General features: G+C 38.0%; 1 protein-coding gene across 1 annotated transcript in view; it reads left to right on the top strand.

Moving 5' to 3' along the window:
• Nucleotides 1–21,125, top strand: part of LOC139689273 (ras-GEF domain-containing family member 1B-like) — a 226,777-nt gene that overhangs the window by 185,512 nt on the left and 20,140 nt on the right. The window contains exons 3-7 of the mRNA XM_071586319.1: nt 1,601–1,744; nt 6,084–6,308; nt 11,185–11,454; nt 17,311–17,541; nt 17,767–17,910. Coding sequence (XP_071442420.1) covers nt 1,601–1,744; nt 6,084–6,308; nt 11,185–11,454; nt 17,311–17,541; nt 17,767–17,910 — 1,014 coding nt within the window. The remainder of the gene's footprint in view (nt 1–1,600; nt 1,745–6,083; nt 6,309–11,184; nt 11,455–17,310; nt 17,542–17,766; nt 17,911–21,125) is intronic.

The following is a 21,125-nucleotide window of genomic DNA, read 5'->3' as shown; positions in this document are numbered from 1 at the left end:
TAGCTAACCTTTGTTATTATTTATAATATTATTAACTCGGCTTGGTAACAAATATTATATATAATATTTGGTTAGTAAAAATATAATTATGGCAAAACTAATGATGCCTACTCTTAACCAATTGGGTTTTCCAAAGACTACTACATCTCCTTCCTTATAAGAGCACATTACCAAGTGAATAGTTAGCGCATTCATAAAATTCAAGTAGATAGCAGGTATGCGATATATTGAGTAATTATACAACATTTTGGCGAAACGCATCGTGCAGCCGAAATAAATCTGGAAATGAGTGCCAAGTGTTTTATTCCAACGCACCCGACACGTTGAGTACCCGACTGGGTACTATCCTCTGCGAAACATATGCATTATGCTAATTAGAAAAAATGAAAGAGGTGCGTATGAAATCAGCTAGCGAGTCAATATTATCGAAATTGTCAATAATCAGAAAGATTCGATACCGCAAATATCAGATGATAAAATGAAGGTTAAATCGACGTGGACACATCGATACATATCGCACATCGCCATTTGAGATGTGGTTGATCCGTGTGGAAGGCACGTGACACGGCATGCCCTTGTTCACGCCCTGTTCTGGGCGGCCCGCCGCCTCAGGAGGGTGTTTAGTTTGTGCTGCGGCCTCTTAGCCCTTCATGAGAGCGTGGTGAGACAAGCGCGTGCCCCACTGCGATGCGAGGTGACCTCTCTCTTCCCTCGAGTCGGGTCAAGACTTAATGTCTCAGATCAGTTAGCTTCAACAAGAAGCGGACCAACTATCGCAGGCAGTGAGATTATCAACAGGCGATATGGGGAACTTACTTACAGATTGTGTTATAGATGCAAGTATGTCGTCAGTACTTCCTAGAAGAGAAAACGTTGCGCTTCTGCTAATGGAGCAAACTCTAAGAATGACTGCGGTAAAAAAAACGAATTTTACTTCAAAGTGTCAGAATAGTAACCAGAGTACGAGTGTTTCATCATCTCTACATCTCTGGATGTTGATACGATTATGATCTTTTTCTGATCATCGGAAATCTAAACAGTTCTCCGCAGACCTGCGACAGACTTTTTATGCAAAATTACAGAAAACCTGCAAGTAGTTCATGTAAACCCAATCATTCAAAATTCCACTGTATCATTAAATTCGGTTGTTCAAACAAATCCATTACCGACCAATAAGCTCAAGGAAGTCTGCTTCTTCGTCCAAGTTGGCAAAGATATTTAACCTATTCCCTAGTAGTCTGACTCAAATAAATATTTACTCAAGAGGTCAGAGAGAAGTTCCATCTCAGAAGATAAATTCTTGGGAAAACATTTTTCAAACACCTATTTCTGAACTGAAAATACTAACCACGAATTACCACTGCTTTCTACAAAATTATTTATGAATGGAGAGGCGCACGAAAAAATGTGTGTGTGTGTGTGTATATTTCTTGCGTTGTTTTCGTAATCACGTACGCTATCAAAAATCTATGAAATTTACTTATTCCTCTGGAAAAACAGCCGAATGGAATATCGTCATGAAGTGCGTTTCTACTGTAACTGGAAAGTTATTTCTGTGACCGCACAATCCATTTTTGAAATCCTTTGCTTTTCGTTTCAGAGCTTACCACAAACGCCCCAGTCTTCCAAGAGCTTCGGAGCACTCTTAAATGGTGGCGGCGGAGGTACTGCCGCAGCGGCTGCGGCGGAAAACAGTGGGAGCAGTCTAGAGTCCATGCACGACGCCGCCCCGGATTCGGATAACGTGAGAACCAATCGCGCCTCTGTTGCGCAGCACACGCCACTGCTGATAATATTATTGCGATTATTACTACGGGTAGACTATGCTCAAGTAGGTTTTAGACACTACGCACGGACTCTTGGGGCTAATACTGTTCTAAGCCCCATCTAACGTGTTATTAACACACCCTTAGATTATCCATATGCTAACTGCATTTCCACTTTCCTTTGTACCGTACTGCGCTTTGCTTACCCAGGATGTCTCACTCCATCTTAGTTTTCAACATTCCAATACCACTCGAAATGCCGTGCATTTATGGCCTTGCCTTCTTCGAATGTTTCCCCAGAAAATTCATACGCTGTTAATAACAATTAAATATATATATATATATATATATATATATATATATATATATATATATATCATATGTATTATATATATCATATATATATCATATATATATATATATATATATATATATATATATATATATATATTTATATAAACACAGATGTAGATTTTTAAACCATAGAAACACAAAGAAAGGACACTCACAATATATTGCTTTGACGTTTCGACGGCTCGGCCGTTGTCTTCAGAATCTTCAGATTCTTGTGTCTCTATGGTTTAAAAATCTATGTGTTTATATATATTTGTGCGTCCCCGAAGAAATAGCGTTCCATTTCGAATATATATAATGCAATAATGTACATCTGCATCGCCGGGTATTTTCCACGTGTACCTAAATTTATCAATTTATCGTGTGTTGCTCAAATTAAATGTTCGTTATGATTAAATCATTCCTCCTGCGAATGTTATTACTATTAAATCCGTCCTCCCTCATTACTCTCAAATATTTCCTCCAAGTGCTCTATATCCTATTTATTATTCCCTCATAAGTTCCCCACTTCGTAGAAAGATTAATGAGTGGAAGGTCATGCCTGATATAACAAAAAGTGATCATAGGCTACTATTGATAAAAATTAAGGATGGCAAGAAAATATCGACACCACGAAGAAGATTCAACTTTGGTAGCGTGAATTGGGAAAAATTCAATGATAGCTTCTTAAAAAAAACTAGTTCATATTGATAGACATTTACCTTGGATTCCCCACTCAAAACACATCGATGAGCGCATTTCTAACTTAACTTCTGCCATTAACGACACGATGATGGAAAACATTCCGGATTACATCAAGGTCGATAATCAGCACCCTTGGTGGACCGCTAAACTAGAACGCATGAAAGAAGTCGGAAACAAACTTCGCAAAGACTACCAAAAGTATAACTCTCAGGTTAAAAATATCTTTCGTTGAAGATATAAAACCAAGCTAAAGGAATATAAGCTCAAGATCAAAGAATCAAAACGTGAATCTTGGGAAATATTTAGCTCAAGAAATCTTAGCAACAATGCTTGGGGATTCGTCTACAAACTATTTGCTGAAAAAGTTTAACTACCCGCGATACTTGGAACTTCTATCCTTGAGGACGGTAGCATCCCTCTTACGGAGGAAAAAAATAAAATATCATTAAACACCTTATTGCCCGACGATACTGCTGACAATTACGAACAATCGATTATTAGGGAGGAGTCACTAATCATTCCCAGACATGGAACCGTTCAACGAGGACGAAATATCATTAGCGGTCCAACAAATCAAACCCAAGAAGGCACCTGGACATGACCAGATACATGGGATCATATTAAAAAAACTAGCCGGAAACCTGGTCAAATTCATTACAAACATCTTTAACGATTGTCTCATGTTTTCCTATTTCCCAGACTCATGGAAAATCGGAACGTTGCATACCATCTTAAAATCTAAGGAAAAGGATCCATCTGAACCTTCCTCATTCAGGCCAATCACACTGCTTCCGGATCTGGGCAAAACATTTGAAAGAGCTATCAAGGGCAGAATTGAAGCTTTTTTCAACAACACGCTCTACCGCCCTAACCAATATGGATTTAGGAGAGGGAGAAACACATCGGATGCCATTCACCATCTTTTACGGCTAATCGACAATCAAAGCAAATATACCATCGTCATCTTTATCGACATCAAAGGTGCATTCGATTCCGTTTGGTGGCCTTCGGTTATACAGGAGCTCAAGACCCTAAGGATCCCAGCTAATCTAATAAAGCTTCTGATCAGCTATTTTAATAATAGAGAGGCCAGATACTCCACGCAAACAACAAAAACAAGCAAGATTTTAACAAGAGGCTTTCCACAGGGGTCGGTTCTTGGTCCGTTATTCTGGAATCTTATAACCAACCAGGTACTCAGAAGAGACTTCCCTATTGGGTGCGAGCTCATTGCCTTCGCAGACGACATGGCCCTGACTATAGAAGCAAGCACCAGAGCCAAAATGGAACCTATGATTGCGGAATGTGTGTATACATTTGAAAAATGGGCAACTGAGAACAAGTTAACGATATCGACTGCTGAAACCCAATACATGATCTTCGGAAGCAAGATGGCTAGGAACCCTACTGTGAAAATTTATAATAAAAACATAAAAAGGGCTTACGTATTTAAATGCCTCGGAATTATGTTAGACGAGAAATTATCCTACCAAGCCCATATTAACTACACCATCAATAAAAAAAAGAAAATTTTCCAGGCATCTCGGAGATACTGCACTTTTAAATTCGGCACTGACTCCTTAATAACCATTTACAAAGGAGTAACAATTCCGCCACAAAATCGCCACCTATGGCTGCGATATTTGGGTTCAAAAGATCAACCTAAGTAGAATCGACCGTAAACTAAAAGAAGCTCAAAGGCCCTGCCTGTTATCAATATGTAGGGGCTACTCTACGGTCAGCACTGATTCGCTGTGTATAATTTGCGGGCTACCACCCTTAAAATACGAGATCCTGGAAAGAAATGCTATAATCAAATTACAATCTGGACAAAGGGCTAAACACTTCAATCTTGAACTTGATCAAAATCAATACATAAGGAAAAACGTCTTAAAAAAGAGACTGAGGGAAGAATCCATCATTCAGTGGCAATCTGACTGGGATAACAGTGATGAAGGCTCATACACAAAGGACATTTTCCCTGTTGTTTGCGATAGATTAAAACTAAAAATCAACCTTTCACACAAATTTACCCAAATGCTATCAGGCCATGGAAAATTTTCAAACTACCTTCACAAAATTGGGAAATCGAGAACTAACCTATGTGAAATCTGCTTAACAGAGGACACCGCCAAACACAGAATTGAAGAATGTATCCGTCATGAAAAAACAAGACTAGAAATATAGTATGGCATAACATGGCGGTGAAGAAAATTAAATTGCGCGAAATAGTATTATTCTGCTTAAACACCAATTGTAAACTCCTATTTGATTTCGTCACATGAGTGGTAATTTGGCAATGTAAGCAGACACATCTAACACATTTTACTGTCAGTGTAAATTTTCCTATTTAACGTGCTCTACAACTAGGCGAAAAATCAATATATATCATACATTCACTGTACAAATTATTTTTATCTGTATATATTATGTTGTATGTTTCTGTACTTGTGCTGATTATTGTGAAAATGTGTACTAATTGTACTTGAAGTGCCTAAATTCTAATGTTCTGTGTATTCTGTGAATGGTTAAGTGTGTAATTCCAAATGTATTATTGTGTGTGTTTTGGATACTTGAGAGTTTATGTAAATAACTGTTTAAAAATCTCATATCGGGTAACTTTGGCGATTGAAGACAAAAGGGGAATTTAAGCGTGAGCAGGTATCCCCTCAATCAACATATAGCAGTGTTGTATAACTATGTATGCTGCCACTGTAATAAGTGCATAGTGCCTTGATTAGCTGAGGAAAATGACGACTCCTACCGCTGCTGATTTCTCTACCCTCAAGAATGGCTGGCTGAGATTAACTAATTGATCTCATCGTTCGATTAATGATTTAAGTTTCCAAGTGGTTCTCTTTTTGTCCTTGAGAATGTAATAAAATGCATCTATGATTACCCGTCGGCAAGTAGATCGGAGGGATGGCCAATTTCGTAGTCCAACTTTTAATGAAGTTAATTTAGATAAATGAACCATATGAGACTTGTACCACATGTAGTGAATATAAAATAATGGCCACTCCCTATTTCCTGTTAAAATCTTGGAATTCGCGTTTTTAATATTGGCATCATTTCGGTAAATCTATCCATGTGGTGCGTAAAAATGGCGTTGAACCTGTCCGTGTGTGTATTTTTGAAGTGAGCGCGGGCGCGTGTCATTGATGAGTATTCTTTTACCCCTCCCACTCTCACTCACCCCCCCCCCCGGGTCGCCTCTATCCGGGGAAGGGGCGGGGTCAAGTTGGGGTCCTAGCATCATGTCCCTCGCATTTCCTCCAGTCGCTAGTGTACCGCGACGGAGGCAATTTGGTGTCGGGGTCGCTGGAGGCGCTGGTGCAGCACATGGTACCCACGGCGGACTACTACCCAGACCGCGCCTACCTGTTCGCCTTCCTGCTGAGCGCGCGCCTCTTCATCAAGCCGCACAAACTGCTCGGCGAGGTGTGCTCGCTCTGCGACACGCAGCAGCACTTGGGGGAGCAGCGCAAGGGGGCGCAGTCCAAGGTAAGGTGCCCCGGGGGGAGACTGACGGACCACAAAAACTGGGTTTGCTTTATTATTCGTGAACAGTGGGGTGATTAGTCAAAATACTCTTTTAATAAAGCCTAGGCAAATATATAATTGGTATTCAAACAAGAATGACTGCTGTTATAGTTTGTTTGTATTAGAGGGCGAAGATTTGAAAAAAGAATTTATTGGAATGAAAATACTCCAATTATAGTAATTATTAATTAATTAACCAAATTATATGTTTTCATTACTTAAATATTAGTGGGAAAAAATAAATGAAATGAGTGAAGTAATGCATTTTGGTTTGTACTAATGTTCATATTTTCAATCTGCTGTTGTCTTTACAACGTTGTTTAATTAAAGCATATAAAATTATTGCAAAGTAAAATTTCCATACTTCTTCAAATTACTGTGTAATTACAAAAAATGTAAATGTTATTATTTTCTAAGTCGTCACCTTAATAGTTGAGAAAATCATATTTTGCATTAAAAAAAAATGATTGATAGTCATCACAAATGAGGCAAAAGTTTTCAATAGTGTATGGTCAGTGGTGACATCAGATATCGGACTTGGAATGACACATTATTTAAATTGCCGAATTCAGCCAATAAATCACTGAATAATGAACAAAAAATGAACTTTAGTGAAAAATATGACTGCGAAATCGGGATGATAAGTTATTTGAAAACAAAACTAGTAATCCAATTGAAGTTATTCGAAAAAGACTGATTGACTGCATTTATCAATGTGTCAAATTAATCCGGAATAAACAGATAGCCTAGGAAAAAATACTCATGACCTGAGAAACCTGTATTGGTTTCCTACCCTTACAGTGAATGCAGAATATAAAAAAAAACCCTTGAGTCAGCTTCCTTTACATTGATAGACCTGGTGAAGCCAACTTTAAAATGAATCATGTCACCTTTTAGCTCATTCTATTTTCTTTCATCTTGCTAATAAATTTCTTATCGAAATTTAAAAATGACCATAACGGTAGAAGAACATGGAAAGAGTCATGCTTTTTTCTTAGTTTGGTGCACAGTCTCATTTTTATTGCTTGATTTACCAAAGTATTTGTTTGAGCCATCTAGAATTAAAATTTCGTATAGTTATGTATTTAATATATTGATGTAAAATATTCAAAGTTTATCATTTGGTACATTATCCTTGGAGCTTTTGTTCCATTCCCAAAAGCATTTTTTTCTCTGGCTCTGCATGACTTACCATGGTGGTCGAATCTTCTTTATTGATGCATCATGTAGAAAGTGATTACCTGATTGATTCATTCTTATTATGCTTATTGGTGCGAATGTACATGGTAGGGGATCGAGATGGTGCGGGGGCTAACGTACTGGCTTCCCACCCTGAGGGCGCGGGTTCAAATCCCGGCGGTGTTGAATATTTTTCAGAGGTATCTCGATCCCTACTTGAGGTGCTTTGTGGAGGGCACTTTGAGTGAGTACGCCGTCCGTCGGATGGGACGTTAAGCCGCGGACCCCTTGGCGCCTTTCGTAAAGAGTAGGCTAATGCCGACGCCGGGTTTCTCTCCACCCTTCATCCTTTCCTGTCCTTCCCCTATGGCGCAAATGACCTTAGCTGTCGGTCGCCTCCCCTCAAAACTACTACTATGTACATGGTTTGTAAAAACATATCGGGAAAAGTTTTGGAAAAATAGATTTATTTCAGATATTGCAACAATTCCACAAAATCGTTCATAGTACATGCCTTGAGCTTCGGCGCACTTTTGCTGGAGTGGCTTTTCCACGACTCCGATTGTCTCTGGTAGGCGTCTTCCGGAAGGTTCTTAAGGGTCCTTGATGGCACTTAGGGCCCCAGGGTAGTGTTTGAAGGAAGATTTCACTTTTGGGAAAGAGAAAGAGCTGCTGGTGGCAAGTCAGGACTGAAAGGGGGTCGGGGAATCATCGCGATGCCTTTGCAGGTCTTTGGGAGTAGGCACTCGACTCTGCTCTTGGCCATCCAAGATCTTTGGGACGAGTTTTGAGCTGATCTGTAACATCACCAAACTTCCAGTGATGATGGTGTGCACTGTTCTCTTTTCAATGATATATCATGTGCATACTTAACCAACTAACAGAATTCAGCACTTCAACCACATTTCCAAAAAAATTGTTGCCAATACTTTTTATACGTACCTTTTACATATGAAAATACTTTCAGAGCTGGTGGAGCAACACGGCACTGCATATCTTTGAGGAGAGATTCCTCTCTTGTGGTCGCCTCTGAATCAGGTCATAACCTTTTTGGATCCTCTCTTACTTTGCCTCACCTATTGCACTTGAATGCAGTGCTTTTTTGATAAATACTTCATAAGGCCAAATAACTTTCTCCCTTCTTGGTTTTTGTCTGTCAACATTAGCCAGCCAACCCTGTAATTTTGCATATCTAAAACTTCTGAAAGGTGATAAGTCAGAACAGTTGCTGCGCATCCAAAGGAAGCCAGTGGCTGCTTCATCCTTAGATTGTGAATTTGGTTTATTGAGGGATTTGATTCAGGACCTTTGTATTGAATTCCAGTTTCCACCAAGAGGAAATTCGCCATGGTCCATTAACTCGTGAGCAAATTATTAAAGGGGGAAGGAGTGGGGCTGGACTGAACAGTTGTGGCTAGCCCAAATGTGGGAACTATTCTCCAATGGCCGTAAGTTATTCTTGTGCTAACTGCTGTCAAGAATTTCACAGTAATAAGCAGTGGTTCACACAGGACCTCACTGTCTCTCTCTACACTCACTTTCCACACTGGGTACTCCAATTGTGTGTCCTGAGTGAACTATTTCTGTGTGACTGCATTTATTTAAGTCTGTGTAATTGTTGGCACTGATTGGCAGAAGGGAACTCAACATCGATTGGAGAATAGTCCCCACAGTTGGCCTTTGCTCAGGAAGAAATACCAAACCATCCTTAAATTTTAAAATTGACAGGAATAGTTGATGAAAAGCACATTTAGGGCAAATTTTCCAGTTAGTCAACAACTTTATTTCTACGTGTGATATTCTAGCTATTTGCACCATTATCTGTTCTCTCATGGAGTGTTTTACAGAGGCTATGAAATATAGATTTCTGATGCTCCTACATTGTTATATACTCTTTAATTCCTATAAAACACTAGAACTCTTCTTCAGTAACACCATGCTGTCACTATGGACACTTTCACAAATGGACTTCATGTCCCTCAGATGGTTTTAGCATAGTTGTCCTAGTCTTAAGTTACGTACCATGCTTTCTGGAGTATCAACTGAATTGAACAACAATAATTTGTCCTTCTGCCAGTCATCTTAAAGATACAATTAAGTAGAGCCAGTTTGTGTGTGGTTCCGTGCAATGCCAAATGGTGTGCAATTATTTTCTTGGTGTTGCAACTCCTAGATTTCCAATAATTCAGCTTCACTTACCCCTTCTAATTAGAAATGACCACTGGTCAGAAATTTGCTAAAAAGAGGGAGTTTTTTTTCATTTATTACTTTCTAATAAGGTATTATCTCACTATTGATTGCAATTTTGATTGAAAATTTGTGGAATATGCTCTGCAAATTGAATTGATTTAAAATAACTTGCATCGTAGAAGTGGAGAGTAGCTACAAAAGAGACAGCATTTTAAGGTCTTAAAGGCTGTTCCTTATCACTAATACCAGCCTGTCACCCTATTTTTGGAGTGTGGGCATTTAAGAGAACTGATTTTGGCAGATCATAATTGTAACTTATAGTTTCAATTATCATCTGCTGCTGATGATAATTTATGACTTTCGAAGAATGAGAGGAGAATGGGTTCTGGATTTCAGTAGTTGGAAGTAAAGACCTAACTGAATGCTTCCTTATTAACTATTCATCTTGGTGACCTAACTAATAATAATAAGCCATTTCTTGCAACAAATATTCTAATAGAGATATTTCAGTTAAAAAAATAAGTGTTGTTGCAACTTCTAATTGAAAATAGTTGTTAGCACTCAATTCTGATCAGGAAAATCTCCATTCAGACACTAGGGCTTTCTTCAGTTCCATCCATAATTTATAGTCTTCATATTCATATTTTTTATGAGGTTTTTCACTTCTTTAAAACAATTTGAGTTGAGGGCAATGGCCACAAGTGAATAATGCTGAGCAGTTTTCAAATTTCAAGTACAAGGCCTCATGTCTTGTCAAGACTTGCAGTGGTAACATATTAACTCAGTTGCACATGATTTCTGTCGAAGGATTCAAGTCCTTTGCCCAAGAGCTAATAAATTAGTGATAAGCTTTTTATATTTTATATAAGATAAGTTTTATGGACTTAGGAGAGCATTTCTAAACAAATGCTATCAAAACAATTTGTGATCTTTTTGTGTTGATACCATCTAATTATGATATGCCACAATCAAATAGAATGGAATATTCATAGTAAAATTAATATTTTCTTCATTTTTTTTATATTAAAGTAGCTCTGAAGAAAAAAGTTTAAAATTTCTATTTTTCTATCAAATTGAGATTAATTTGGCTGCTTGAATCTGGATTATTTTTTCCATTTTAATGTTAATGACCAATGGCTGCAGTTTTGTTCAATGCCAGTTTTTATGCAATGAAATTCTGTATTTAGCATGAAAAAATTTGATTATATATTTTAAAATAACTAGTTCTCACTTAGATAGAAAGAAATTGTTCACCAGTAATGAAGTCTGGATGATTCCAGAGTGTCTATGACTTAACACCCTTTAGTGTGGTCACATTCACATTCTCCTCCTCGGCCGGCAACACAAAGAATGCAGCAGAATTAAATTCTTTATAAACCATTGTGGAAACTGCATACATACACCCAAGCATTAGAAGATGAAATGATTCATTGGCCCCAGCTGGTTAACTGAAATCTCTCTCCAACAGGAGCGCCTGGGGCGGTTTGTTCCACACCTGGTGCAGTTGCTGGCGGAGTGGACGGAAACGTTCCCTTATGACTTTCGGGATGAGAGAGTCATGGGTCATGTCCGCTCCCTGACCCAGAAGTGCGTGGCCATTGACCCAAGTGTGCGGAGGGAGGTGTCTGCCCTCCTGCAGGCTCTGCTCCTCCGACTCACAGCTCTTGAGAAGTATGAAGAGTTCCTACAGAAGGTGAATGCAGAGTCGTCTGCCCTCTCACTTGACTGCCTCAGCTCGGTGAGTGAACAGAAGAGCACACTGCATCCCATTCATTGAGAGAGCACTGCAAATAACGGTCATTAGAGTGCTCGTCATAGAGAATGGGGGGGGTGGTATCACAACTCTTTTCTATGACATATCTACTTATGTGTCCAAGGCAGTGACCCCAATGAGATTGCAAAAGGACATTGCCTAAATTGCATTAGTGTTAAATTGGAGGGGACAAGGGTAGCAATTTAATGAAATAAATATTATTTGTTAAATTACAATTTATATGATTCTGACCTGTCAAAAGTGTTGCTAGGAAAGTTGAAAAAATGTGTCCCTATGTTTAATATATCTCTCAAGTCAAGAGTGAGGGTAAAATAGGAGGTAAATCTTCAGTTTCTGAATAAATGAAACCTGGAGTCTTACGCTTATCACAGAAATTTTACATACATGATATGGCTAATGAGAGTTTGGAAGATGTGTAAGTTTTATTTGAATGTGTTTCTCTGTGTTTTTGCTTGCTAATGCTATCTCCCTTCTATGTGTGCATATATATATATATATATATATATATATATATATATACATTCAAACACGAAATCCCGCCAAACGGCGAATAAATACTCATATATACAGAAACATATATAAGGAAAAGGGATAGGAACACGTATAAAGGACGAACACAATAGAGGTGGGGAAGGCGGAATCGAACGGATCACAAGAGTAAAAATATCTCCTCAACCGGGACTCGAACACCGGATCTTTCCACTTGCCGGGCGGATGCTCTTAACCACTTGAGCTATCGAGGATATGTAATTTACCCTGAGATCCGTGGGTCTTATATGTCGCCAAGCGCCCCGATTCTTTAGCCAAGAGATGGCGTCAGGGGGCTGTTTCACCCACCAAAGGAGAAATAGACAATACACAAGAAGAAAGGACAGTGGTTAGAATTCATACAACATCATACAGGAAAAGAACAGTGCGTTTCGTGGCACGCATAGCCAGAAGAAAGAGATGAGCCACATTGGCCAAATAAACATTCAAACACGAAATCCCGCCAAACGGCGAATAAATACTCATATATACAGAAACATATATAAGGAAAAGGGATAGGAACACGTATAAAGGACGAACACAATAGAGGTGGGGAAGGCGGAATCGAACGGATCACAAGAGTAAAAATATCTCCTCAACCGGGACTCGAACACCGGATCTTTCCACTTGCCGGGCGGATGCTCTTAACCACTTGAGCTATCGAGGATATGTAATTTACCCTGAGATCCGTGGGTCTTATATGTCGCCAAGCGCCCCGATTCTTTAGCCAAGAGATGGCGTCAGGGGGCTGTTTCACCCACCAAAGGAGAAATAGACAATACACAAGAAGAAAGGACAGTGGTTAGAATTCATACAACATCATACAGGAAAAGAACAGTGCGTTTCGTGGCACGCATAGCCAGAAGAAAGAGATGAGCCACATTGGCCAAATACACATTCAAACACGAAATCCCGCCAAACGGCGAATAAATACTCATATATACAGAAACATATATAAGGAAAAGGGATAGGAACACGTATAAAGGACGAACACAATAGAGGTGGGGAAGGCGGAATCGAACGGATCACAAGAGTAAAAAAATGTGGGAGGAAGAGGCTATATGGGCTGATTCGTAGTATCCCTGAGGAAGGAATCTGGCCGGAAGACTTTGTGAGATCAGTTTTAGTTCCTTTTCCGAAAAAGTTAAAGGCTGCATCATGTGAGGACTATAGGTCAATAAGTTTAATATCACACGCAGCTAAAGTTGTTCTCAGGATCATAAACAAAAGGGTAGAGAGTAGGGGAAATGATTACTTAGGGGATGATCAGTTTGGGTTCAGGAAGGGGAGAGCATTATGCCATTGCAGTAATGAGATTATTAATCGAGAGGAATATAGAACACAACCAGGAGGTATTTGCCTGTTTCGTAGATTTCGAAAAAGCGTTTGATAGAGTGAATTGGGAAAAACCAATGAGTATTGTGCAGAAATAAGGAATAGATTGAAGGGAAAGGAGGCTAATCCGCAACCTTTACATGTCTCAGACTGCTCAGGTACGAGTGGGGAACGGGGAGTCCGGTTGGGCAGTGTTAGGAAGAGGTGTAAGATAGGGCTATTCATTTTCTCCGTTGCTGTTAAAACTATATGCAGAGGAAATGATCAAAGAGGCATGGGAAGAACTGGAGGCAGGAATGAAAGTGGGTGGGGAATTCGTAAAATCAGTTAGGTTTGCTGATGACCAAGCTTTAGTTTGTCAGTCAGCCAAGGGGTTGCAAGCATTGCTGAGTGAATTGGAAATTCAGTGCAACAGGTATGGGATGAGAATCAATATCAATAAAACAAAGGTTATGCGATTTTCTAGAAAGAAAAAGGCTAAGCTAAACATTAAAATAGGAGGGCAAAAACTATAGCAGGTAGAATGGGTTGCGTATCTCGGAGGTGTTTTGAACCAACACGGTCAAAGTAGTAGGGACTTAAGGCGAAGAATTGCGCTAGGCAAAGAGGCTTTCACAAGGAGGAGGGAGTTGATGACAGGGACGTTGAGTAAGGAAATTAAGAAAAGACTCGTAAAAACTTTGATATGGAGCGTAGCTTTGTACGGTGTGGAAACGTAGTCATTGAAGCAGGAGGATAGACGTAGACTGGAGGCTTTTGAAATGTGGGTGTAGAGAAGAATGGAGAGGGTAAAATGGACCGAGAAGAAAACAAATGAGGAAGTACTTGGTATGGTGGGCGAAGAGAGGGGTATGTTGGGAGAAATCCTATGGAGGCAGGAGGAGTGGATGAAGGGAGTGTTGACTGGCAGTGGGATGTTGAAGACTGTGATTGAGGGGAGAATGTCAGGCAAGTGAGGAAAGGGAAGGAACAGGATAGGATTGTTGGAAGGGATGAAGGGAGGAAGAAAGTACTCAAAGATGAAGAGGGACCTGATGTAGACTAGGATGATGGATTTTGTGTTTCGTTAGGAGTAATAAAATGTTTGTTTAGTAGTTTTGTCCACACAAAAACCTACCTTAACCGGTAGATTACCTAAAAAAAAAATATTTATATATATATATATGTGTATATATATATATATATATATATATATATATATATATATATATATATATATATATATATACATATATATATATATATATAATACATATATATATACACATATATATACACATTTTTATATTTATATATATATATATATATATATATATATATATATATATATATATATATATATATATATATATATATATGTATATATATATATTCATTTATTTATTTATCAATTATACTGAAACACTCACATGAGCAGTATAATATTTGGACAGCACAATAGAACACAAATAAAATAGTAACACTTAAAAGGACACTCACGTGGTAAGGTGTTACTTTTTAACGTGAAGGTAAAGTGTTACCTTTTAAGTGTTACTATTTTATTTGTGTTCTATTGTCTCGTCCAAATATATATCTATATGTATAATAAATTGGACAGCATGGAATATAATAGAAGCACATAAAAAGTTCACTCACACGTTATTTCTTGATCATTTCAATGGATATCTGCTCCGTCCTTATCGGAAGATATACAAGTAATGACCCAGTCATTCAGCAGCAGCAATGACTCAGCGTGTGTACGTGTATATATATATATGTGTATGTATGTATATATATATAAACTAAATAAGGCCGTGGGGGTAGATAACATTCCCGTGGAACTTTTAAAATGCTTAGGAAAATGTGGGAGGAAGAGACTATATGGGCTGATCCGTAGCATTTATGAGGAGGGAATCTGGCCGGAAGACTTTGTGAGAGCAGTTTTAGTTCCGATTCCGAAAAAGGTAAAGGCCACGTCATGTGAGGACTATAGGACAATTAGTTTGATATCCCACGCAGCTAAAGTTGTTCTCAGGATCATAAACAAACGGATAGAGAGTAGGGCAAATGATTACTTAGGGGATGATCAGTTTGGGTTTAGGAAGGGGAGAGGTACGCGTGATGCCATTGCAGTAATGAGATTATTAATCGAGAGGAATATAGAACACAACCAGGAGGTATTTGCCTGTTTCGTAGATTTCGAAAAAGCGTTTGATAGAGTGAATTGGGAAAAACTAATGAGTATTCTGCAGAAAATAGGAATAGATTGGAGGGAAAGGAGGCTAATCCGCAACCTGTACATGTCTCAGACTGCTCAGGTGCGGGTGGGAAACGGGGAGTCAGGATGGGCAGTGTTAGGAAGGGGTGTAAGGCAGGGTTGCCCATTATCACCGTTGCTGTTCAACCTGTATGCAGAGGAAATGATCAAAGAGGCATGGGAAGAACTCGAGGTAGGAATGAAAGTGGGCGGGGGATTCGTAAAATCAGTTAGGTTTGCTGATGACCAAGCTTTAGTTTGTCAGTCAGCCAAGGGGCTGCAAGCATTGCTTAGTGAATTGGAAATTCAGTGCGACAGGTATGGGATGAGAATCAACATTAATAAAACAAAGGTTATGCGATTTTCTAGAAAGAAAAAGGCTAATCTTAACATTAAAGTAAGAGGGCAAAAACTAGAGCAGGTAGAATAGTTTACGTATCTCGGAGGTGTTTTGGACCAACACGGTCAAAGTAGTAGGGACGTAAGGAGAAGAATTGCGCTAGGCAAAGAGGCTTTCACGAGGAGGAGGGAGTTGATGACGGGGACTTTGAGTAAGGATGTTAAGAAAAGACTCGTAAAAACTTTGATATGGAGCGTAGCTATGTATGGCGCGGAAACGTGGTCATTGAAGCAGGAGGATAGACGTAGACTGGAGGCTTTTGAAATGTGGGTGTGGAGAAGAATGGAAAAGGTGAAATGGACAGAGAAGAAAACAAATGAGGAAGTACTTGGTATGGTGGGCGAAGAGAGGGGTTTGTTGGGAGCAATCCTATGGAGGCAGGAAAAGTGGATGAAGGGGGTGTTGACCGGCAGTGGGATGTTGAAGACTGTGATAGAGGGTAGAATGTTGGGCAAAAGAGGAAAGGGAAGGAACAGGATAGGGATGTTGGACGGGATGAAGGGAGGAAGAAAGTACTCAGAGATGAAGAGGGACCTGGTGTAGAGTAGAATTTAGGGTTGTGTTTTGTTAGTAGTCACAAAATATTTGTTTGGTAGTTGTGTCCATCAAAAAACCTACCTTAACCGGTAGATTACCTTAAAAAAAAAAAAAAAAATATATATATATATATATATATATATATATATATATATATATATATATATATATATATATATATATATGTATGCTTTCCTAGATGTAACATGGAAGTGCCGAATAGTACATTACACAGTAACAAACAATATAGAAGTACAAAATAAAGGAACACTTGCATGTTATTTCTTGATAATTTCGACGGAATTCTACTCCGCCTTCATCAGAAGATAGAGAAGTAATGATGAGAAAAAATGATGTCATTACTTCTCTATCTTCCGATGAAGGCGGAGTAGAATTCCGTTGAAATTATCAAGAAATAACGTGTGAGTGTTCTTCCTTTTTTTTGTGTTTCTATATTGTTTGTTATTGTGTAATATATATATATATATATATATATATATATATATATATATATATATATATATATATACACACATATATATATACATATATGCATTCCAATATATAATTCCAAGCACTTCATATTGCATCACAAATGGTTTACTTTACCTGGCCTATAAAACATTCTTAGTTTTCCAATGCTATTCACATGCCTCAAAATTTCAAATTCATAAAGATGAATACAAAAGTTTTTCTTTTAACTGAACATGCATGGCAATGCATACTTCATATTTCATTTTTTAAATCCTTTTCCAAAATATCATATGCCTCTCTTTCTTTCCAGACTGATGTTACTGAGCTCTGCTTGAGTCCTGCATTGTTAGCACAACAGTTGACTCATATAGAACTGGAAAGGTTATCTTATATTGGGCCTGAAGAATTTGTCCAAGCTTTTGCAAAAGAGAACCCAAATGTTGAGACATCATTTAAAGACATGAAGAAGACACGCAACCTTGAGTCATATGTCCAATGGTTCAATCGCCTCAGCTATTTGGTTGCCACTGAGGTTTGCAAGGTGAGTATATGACCATTGATCGTTTGTTGGGAGTCCTGTGGATGCACAATTTGGGTCTTCATTTTCAGTAGCCTCTGTTTGTCTTCGTTAAATTTGAGTTTTCTTCTTAAAAACCAGATCCTTGAATTGAAGAATGAAATACTTTTATTGTGCATTATATACATGAATACATATTTTTTTAAGAAAGGGGCAATCTATTTATAGTATTTTGATTTTTTTAAACAGCATGTCAAAAAGAAACAGAGGGTTAAAGTTATGGAATACTGGATAGAAACAGCTCGTGAGTGCTTCAACATTGGAAACTTCAACTCTTTAATGGCCATAATTGCAGGACTGAACATGTCGCCAATATCAAGGTTAAAAAAGACAGTGAGTACCCGTTTGTTTCATATTAGCTATGAAATTTTTACTATAATAAATGTATTTATCACTGGCTAATTTATTGATAAACTTTAGTGTAAAAGTTAACTACATTGAGAAACTTTTATTCCTCCCTTTATTAACTCTTTGTGCAGCAGCACTTCTACTTTCTGATTACTTTATTATTCTAATTAGTCCAGGCATTGGTACATTTTTACTCCAAGAGAAAATTACCAAAAATTGAAATTTATACAGTGAATAATAAAATAATTATTGAACTTTCCATTTACTCTGCAAATATGATGGCTATACAACTGTTAGATGTGGATGAAATTGTCATTTGAGCTTTTGTGTTGAATTAAAAATCTCTGTAGCCCACATGAAACAGATTTATAACCATTTTAATCCCTCAGGCATTGAGTATGTCAAAGAGAATCCATATCAAGAGATGTCTGATGTGTTAACCGTGCCCTCTGTTTATCATTTTCCATATGCATTAAATTGAATAGAAAATTTATTTCTGATTTATATTAGAAGTCAGATATGGTTTTGTAGATGCATGGGCTAATAAATGTTTATAGGCACAATGTCCCTTAATGAAATTAAGAATACAAAGTAACTTTCCGCTGTCCTTTATTAGCGTACAACCGGTTTCAACGCTCAAGCGTCATCATCAGGTTCAAAATAAAAGTAATTTCCCAAACCCCCTTTCCAAAAGTAATTTTGCTAAAGAACTCAAAACGATTAAAGGTTTAGCAATGAAAAATGGTTACAAAGAAAATTTAGTTGACAAAAAGCTACAAAGAAAATGTTCCTCCAAAGCATACAATCTTTTGTTTAAACCTATTAATACGGAGGAAATAGGTTACAAATGGTGCAAACTCCCATATTGTGGTTTAATTTCACAGAAGTTAGCCAACCTTTTTCCTAGAGAGAAATTTCGAATAGCTTTTTACAATACAAATAACTTAAAATCATTCTTGAATAACACTAAAGACAAAATATGTATGCAAAATAAAAGTGGTGTGTATAAGTTAACTTGTGGGGACTGTGGTGCTATATACAAAGGTCAAACGGGGAGGTCATTAAAGACACGGGCGGAGGAACATAAACGCTGTTTTAGAACTTGTGACCTCAAACAATCGCACTTTGCTAAACATTTATGGGAAGAAAACCATGGGAGTGATTTCAACCCAGAACTGTTACACAAGAGTGAAAAAGGAATGAGGATGGACAAGTGGGAAGAACTTGAAATCAGAAAGAACTTAAAAAAGGGTCATGTGGTTAATGATTTATTGTTTGAATACCTCTCCCCAATCCTTGAAGTACCCCTTTCCCTCACGGATAGACCCGACAAAATCCCCCCACCCCACCCCACTCTAAACCAACCAAACACCTGTCCTGACACTTAACACCCCTCTCCCCCCTCCCCATCAACGCCAATCGCAACTCCATTTTCTTTCGCCTCCTCCTCGTCCCCCTCTCTCACCCACCCCTCCTCTCCCTCATGATTGGTATATAAGTGAACTGCGACTGATTTAATTTGTACCTGATGATGACGCTTGAGTGTTGAAACCGGTTGTACGCTAATAAAGGACAGTGGAAAGTTACTTTGTATTCTTAATTTCATTAAAATGAATTTCCACGAGGTTGAGCCAGGAACAATTGAACAATGTCCCTTATTATTTTTTAATGCACTGACTTTCCATTTCATGTCTTTGTAATTTTGAGCATTCTAAATTGAAGATTCTCAGGGTGTTCATTGTGATTTGCATTTTGTTTTATACTCGATCTCCTTTTAGGCTACAGTATTACTTCATCAAAGTTATGTTTACCTCTTTGAGTGCTACAGATTCACACACAGAGTCATGGGATTTTTATCTTGCTTGCCCTTGAGAGTTAAATGTGGTGATGATGTGATTGTAGGCCATGGTAATGATCAAGATCATGACTACAGGCAAGAAGTTACTTATGAGGGGAATGTTTTTATGAGATGAGGGTGGCTGGCCAGCAAGAGGCCTCTGGGTGATGCACTCACATCCAATGACGAACTCACACCATGAGGGGACCTGTCTTTTGAAGGCTAGAGTGGAAGGGCCAGAGAGGGATGTTTGGCAATGCACCCAATTGTGAACCCTAGCACTGCTATATCTGTGAATGTGGCAAATGCCAGGCAAGTGCTGCTTTCCATAAGTAGCAAGGCTCAGAGTTAAAATTAGCAAATGAACATTTTATTTTATAAGAGCCTATTTTTCAAGTTGTTTCCTGAATCAGTATATTAGATCCAACTGAAACAAAATAAGCTACATAGCATTTACCTACCATATTATTTCACTTATTTCTCTAATAACATAATATACATAATTATGTAACCTGCAATAAAGCTTATCCAAACAATGCTCGATGAACTTCAATTCTTGGTATTTTCAATCAAAAAACCCCTTACTCTATTATATTTAAAAATCCATGTACGAGTGTTTCCCTTGGCTCTATATTACAAAAGGTATTTACCTATGCAAATTAATGTCAATGCATCAGTAATCACATGGGCTTTGATAGGTACATATGGCCATTGCCTCCATGATATCACAATAAGCAAGACACATCGTTTTCATTTTCAACAAGATACTACTTCACTGTTTTCTTGTCTTTTATAATGTATCAAAATATTTGATGATTACAAAGAATGTTAAAGCAATAGATTTAGCATTACACAATGGTGACCCTGAGAATAATTACCCAAGAAATCTCATATTGGAACGCATAAGTAGCTCACAAATTCTTCATTGCCTCATTTAATACAGATAAAAGGATTATATCTATTTATAATAGCATAAACATGAAAGGGCAATGATTAGAGTAGCTCTGGACAAAGACTATCAAAATAATAGATAGAGTATATTTGGCAACTCACGATTGTCAACACACAAATAACTACCTTAAATACATACATAGCAGCACAATGTTTCACAATGATATCCCTTCTATGAACATAAAATAATGCTAAAATAAAACCAAGGGAATAAGCAAATCCTGAACATTTATAATAAATGAATCCTTCACAAACGGCAAGTTTCCAGACTATCTAAAAAAGCACATGCTCATAATGAAGGGGATTAGGATGATATTAACAATTTTATCCAAAACTTATCACCCATAGAACATTCTTGGGCTTTTATTATTTCTACTATATATCAATGATTTGCCTAGATATATTGAGGATA

The sequence above is a fragment of the Hetaerina americana genome, unplaced genomic scaffold (genome assembly GCF_022747635.1).
Source record: "Hetaerina americana unplaced genomic scaffold, ioHetAmer1.1.p SCAF_22, whole genome shotgun sequence".
Classification (NCBI taxonomy): Eukaryota; Metazoa; Arthropoda; class Insecta; order Odonata; family Calopterygidae; genus Hetaerina; species Hetaerina americana.
This window is presented reverse-complemented; position numbering and strand designations above follow the sequence as displayed.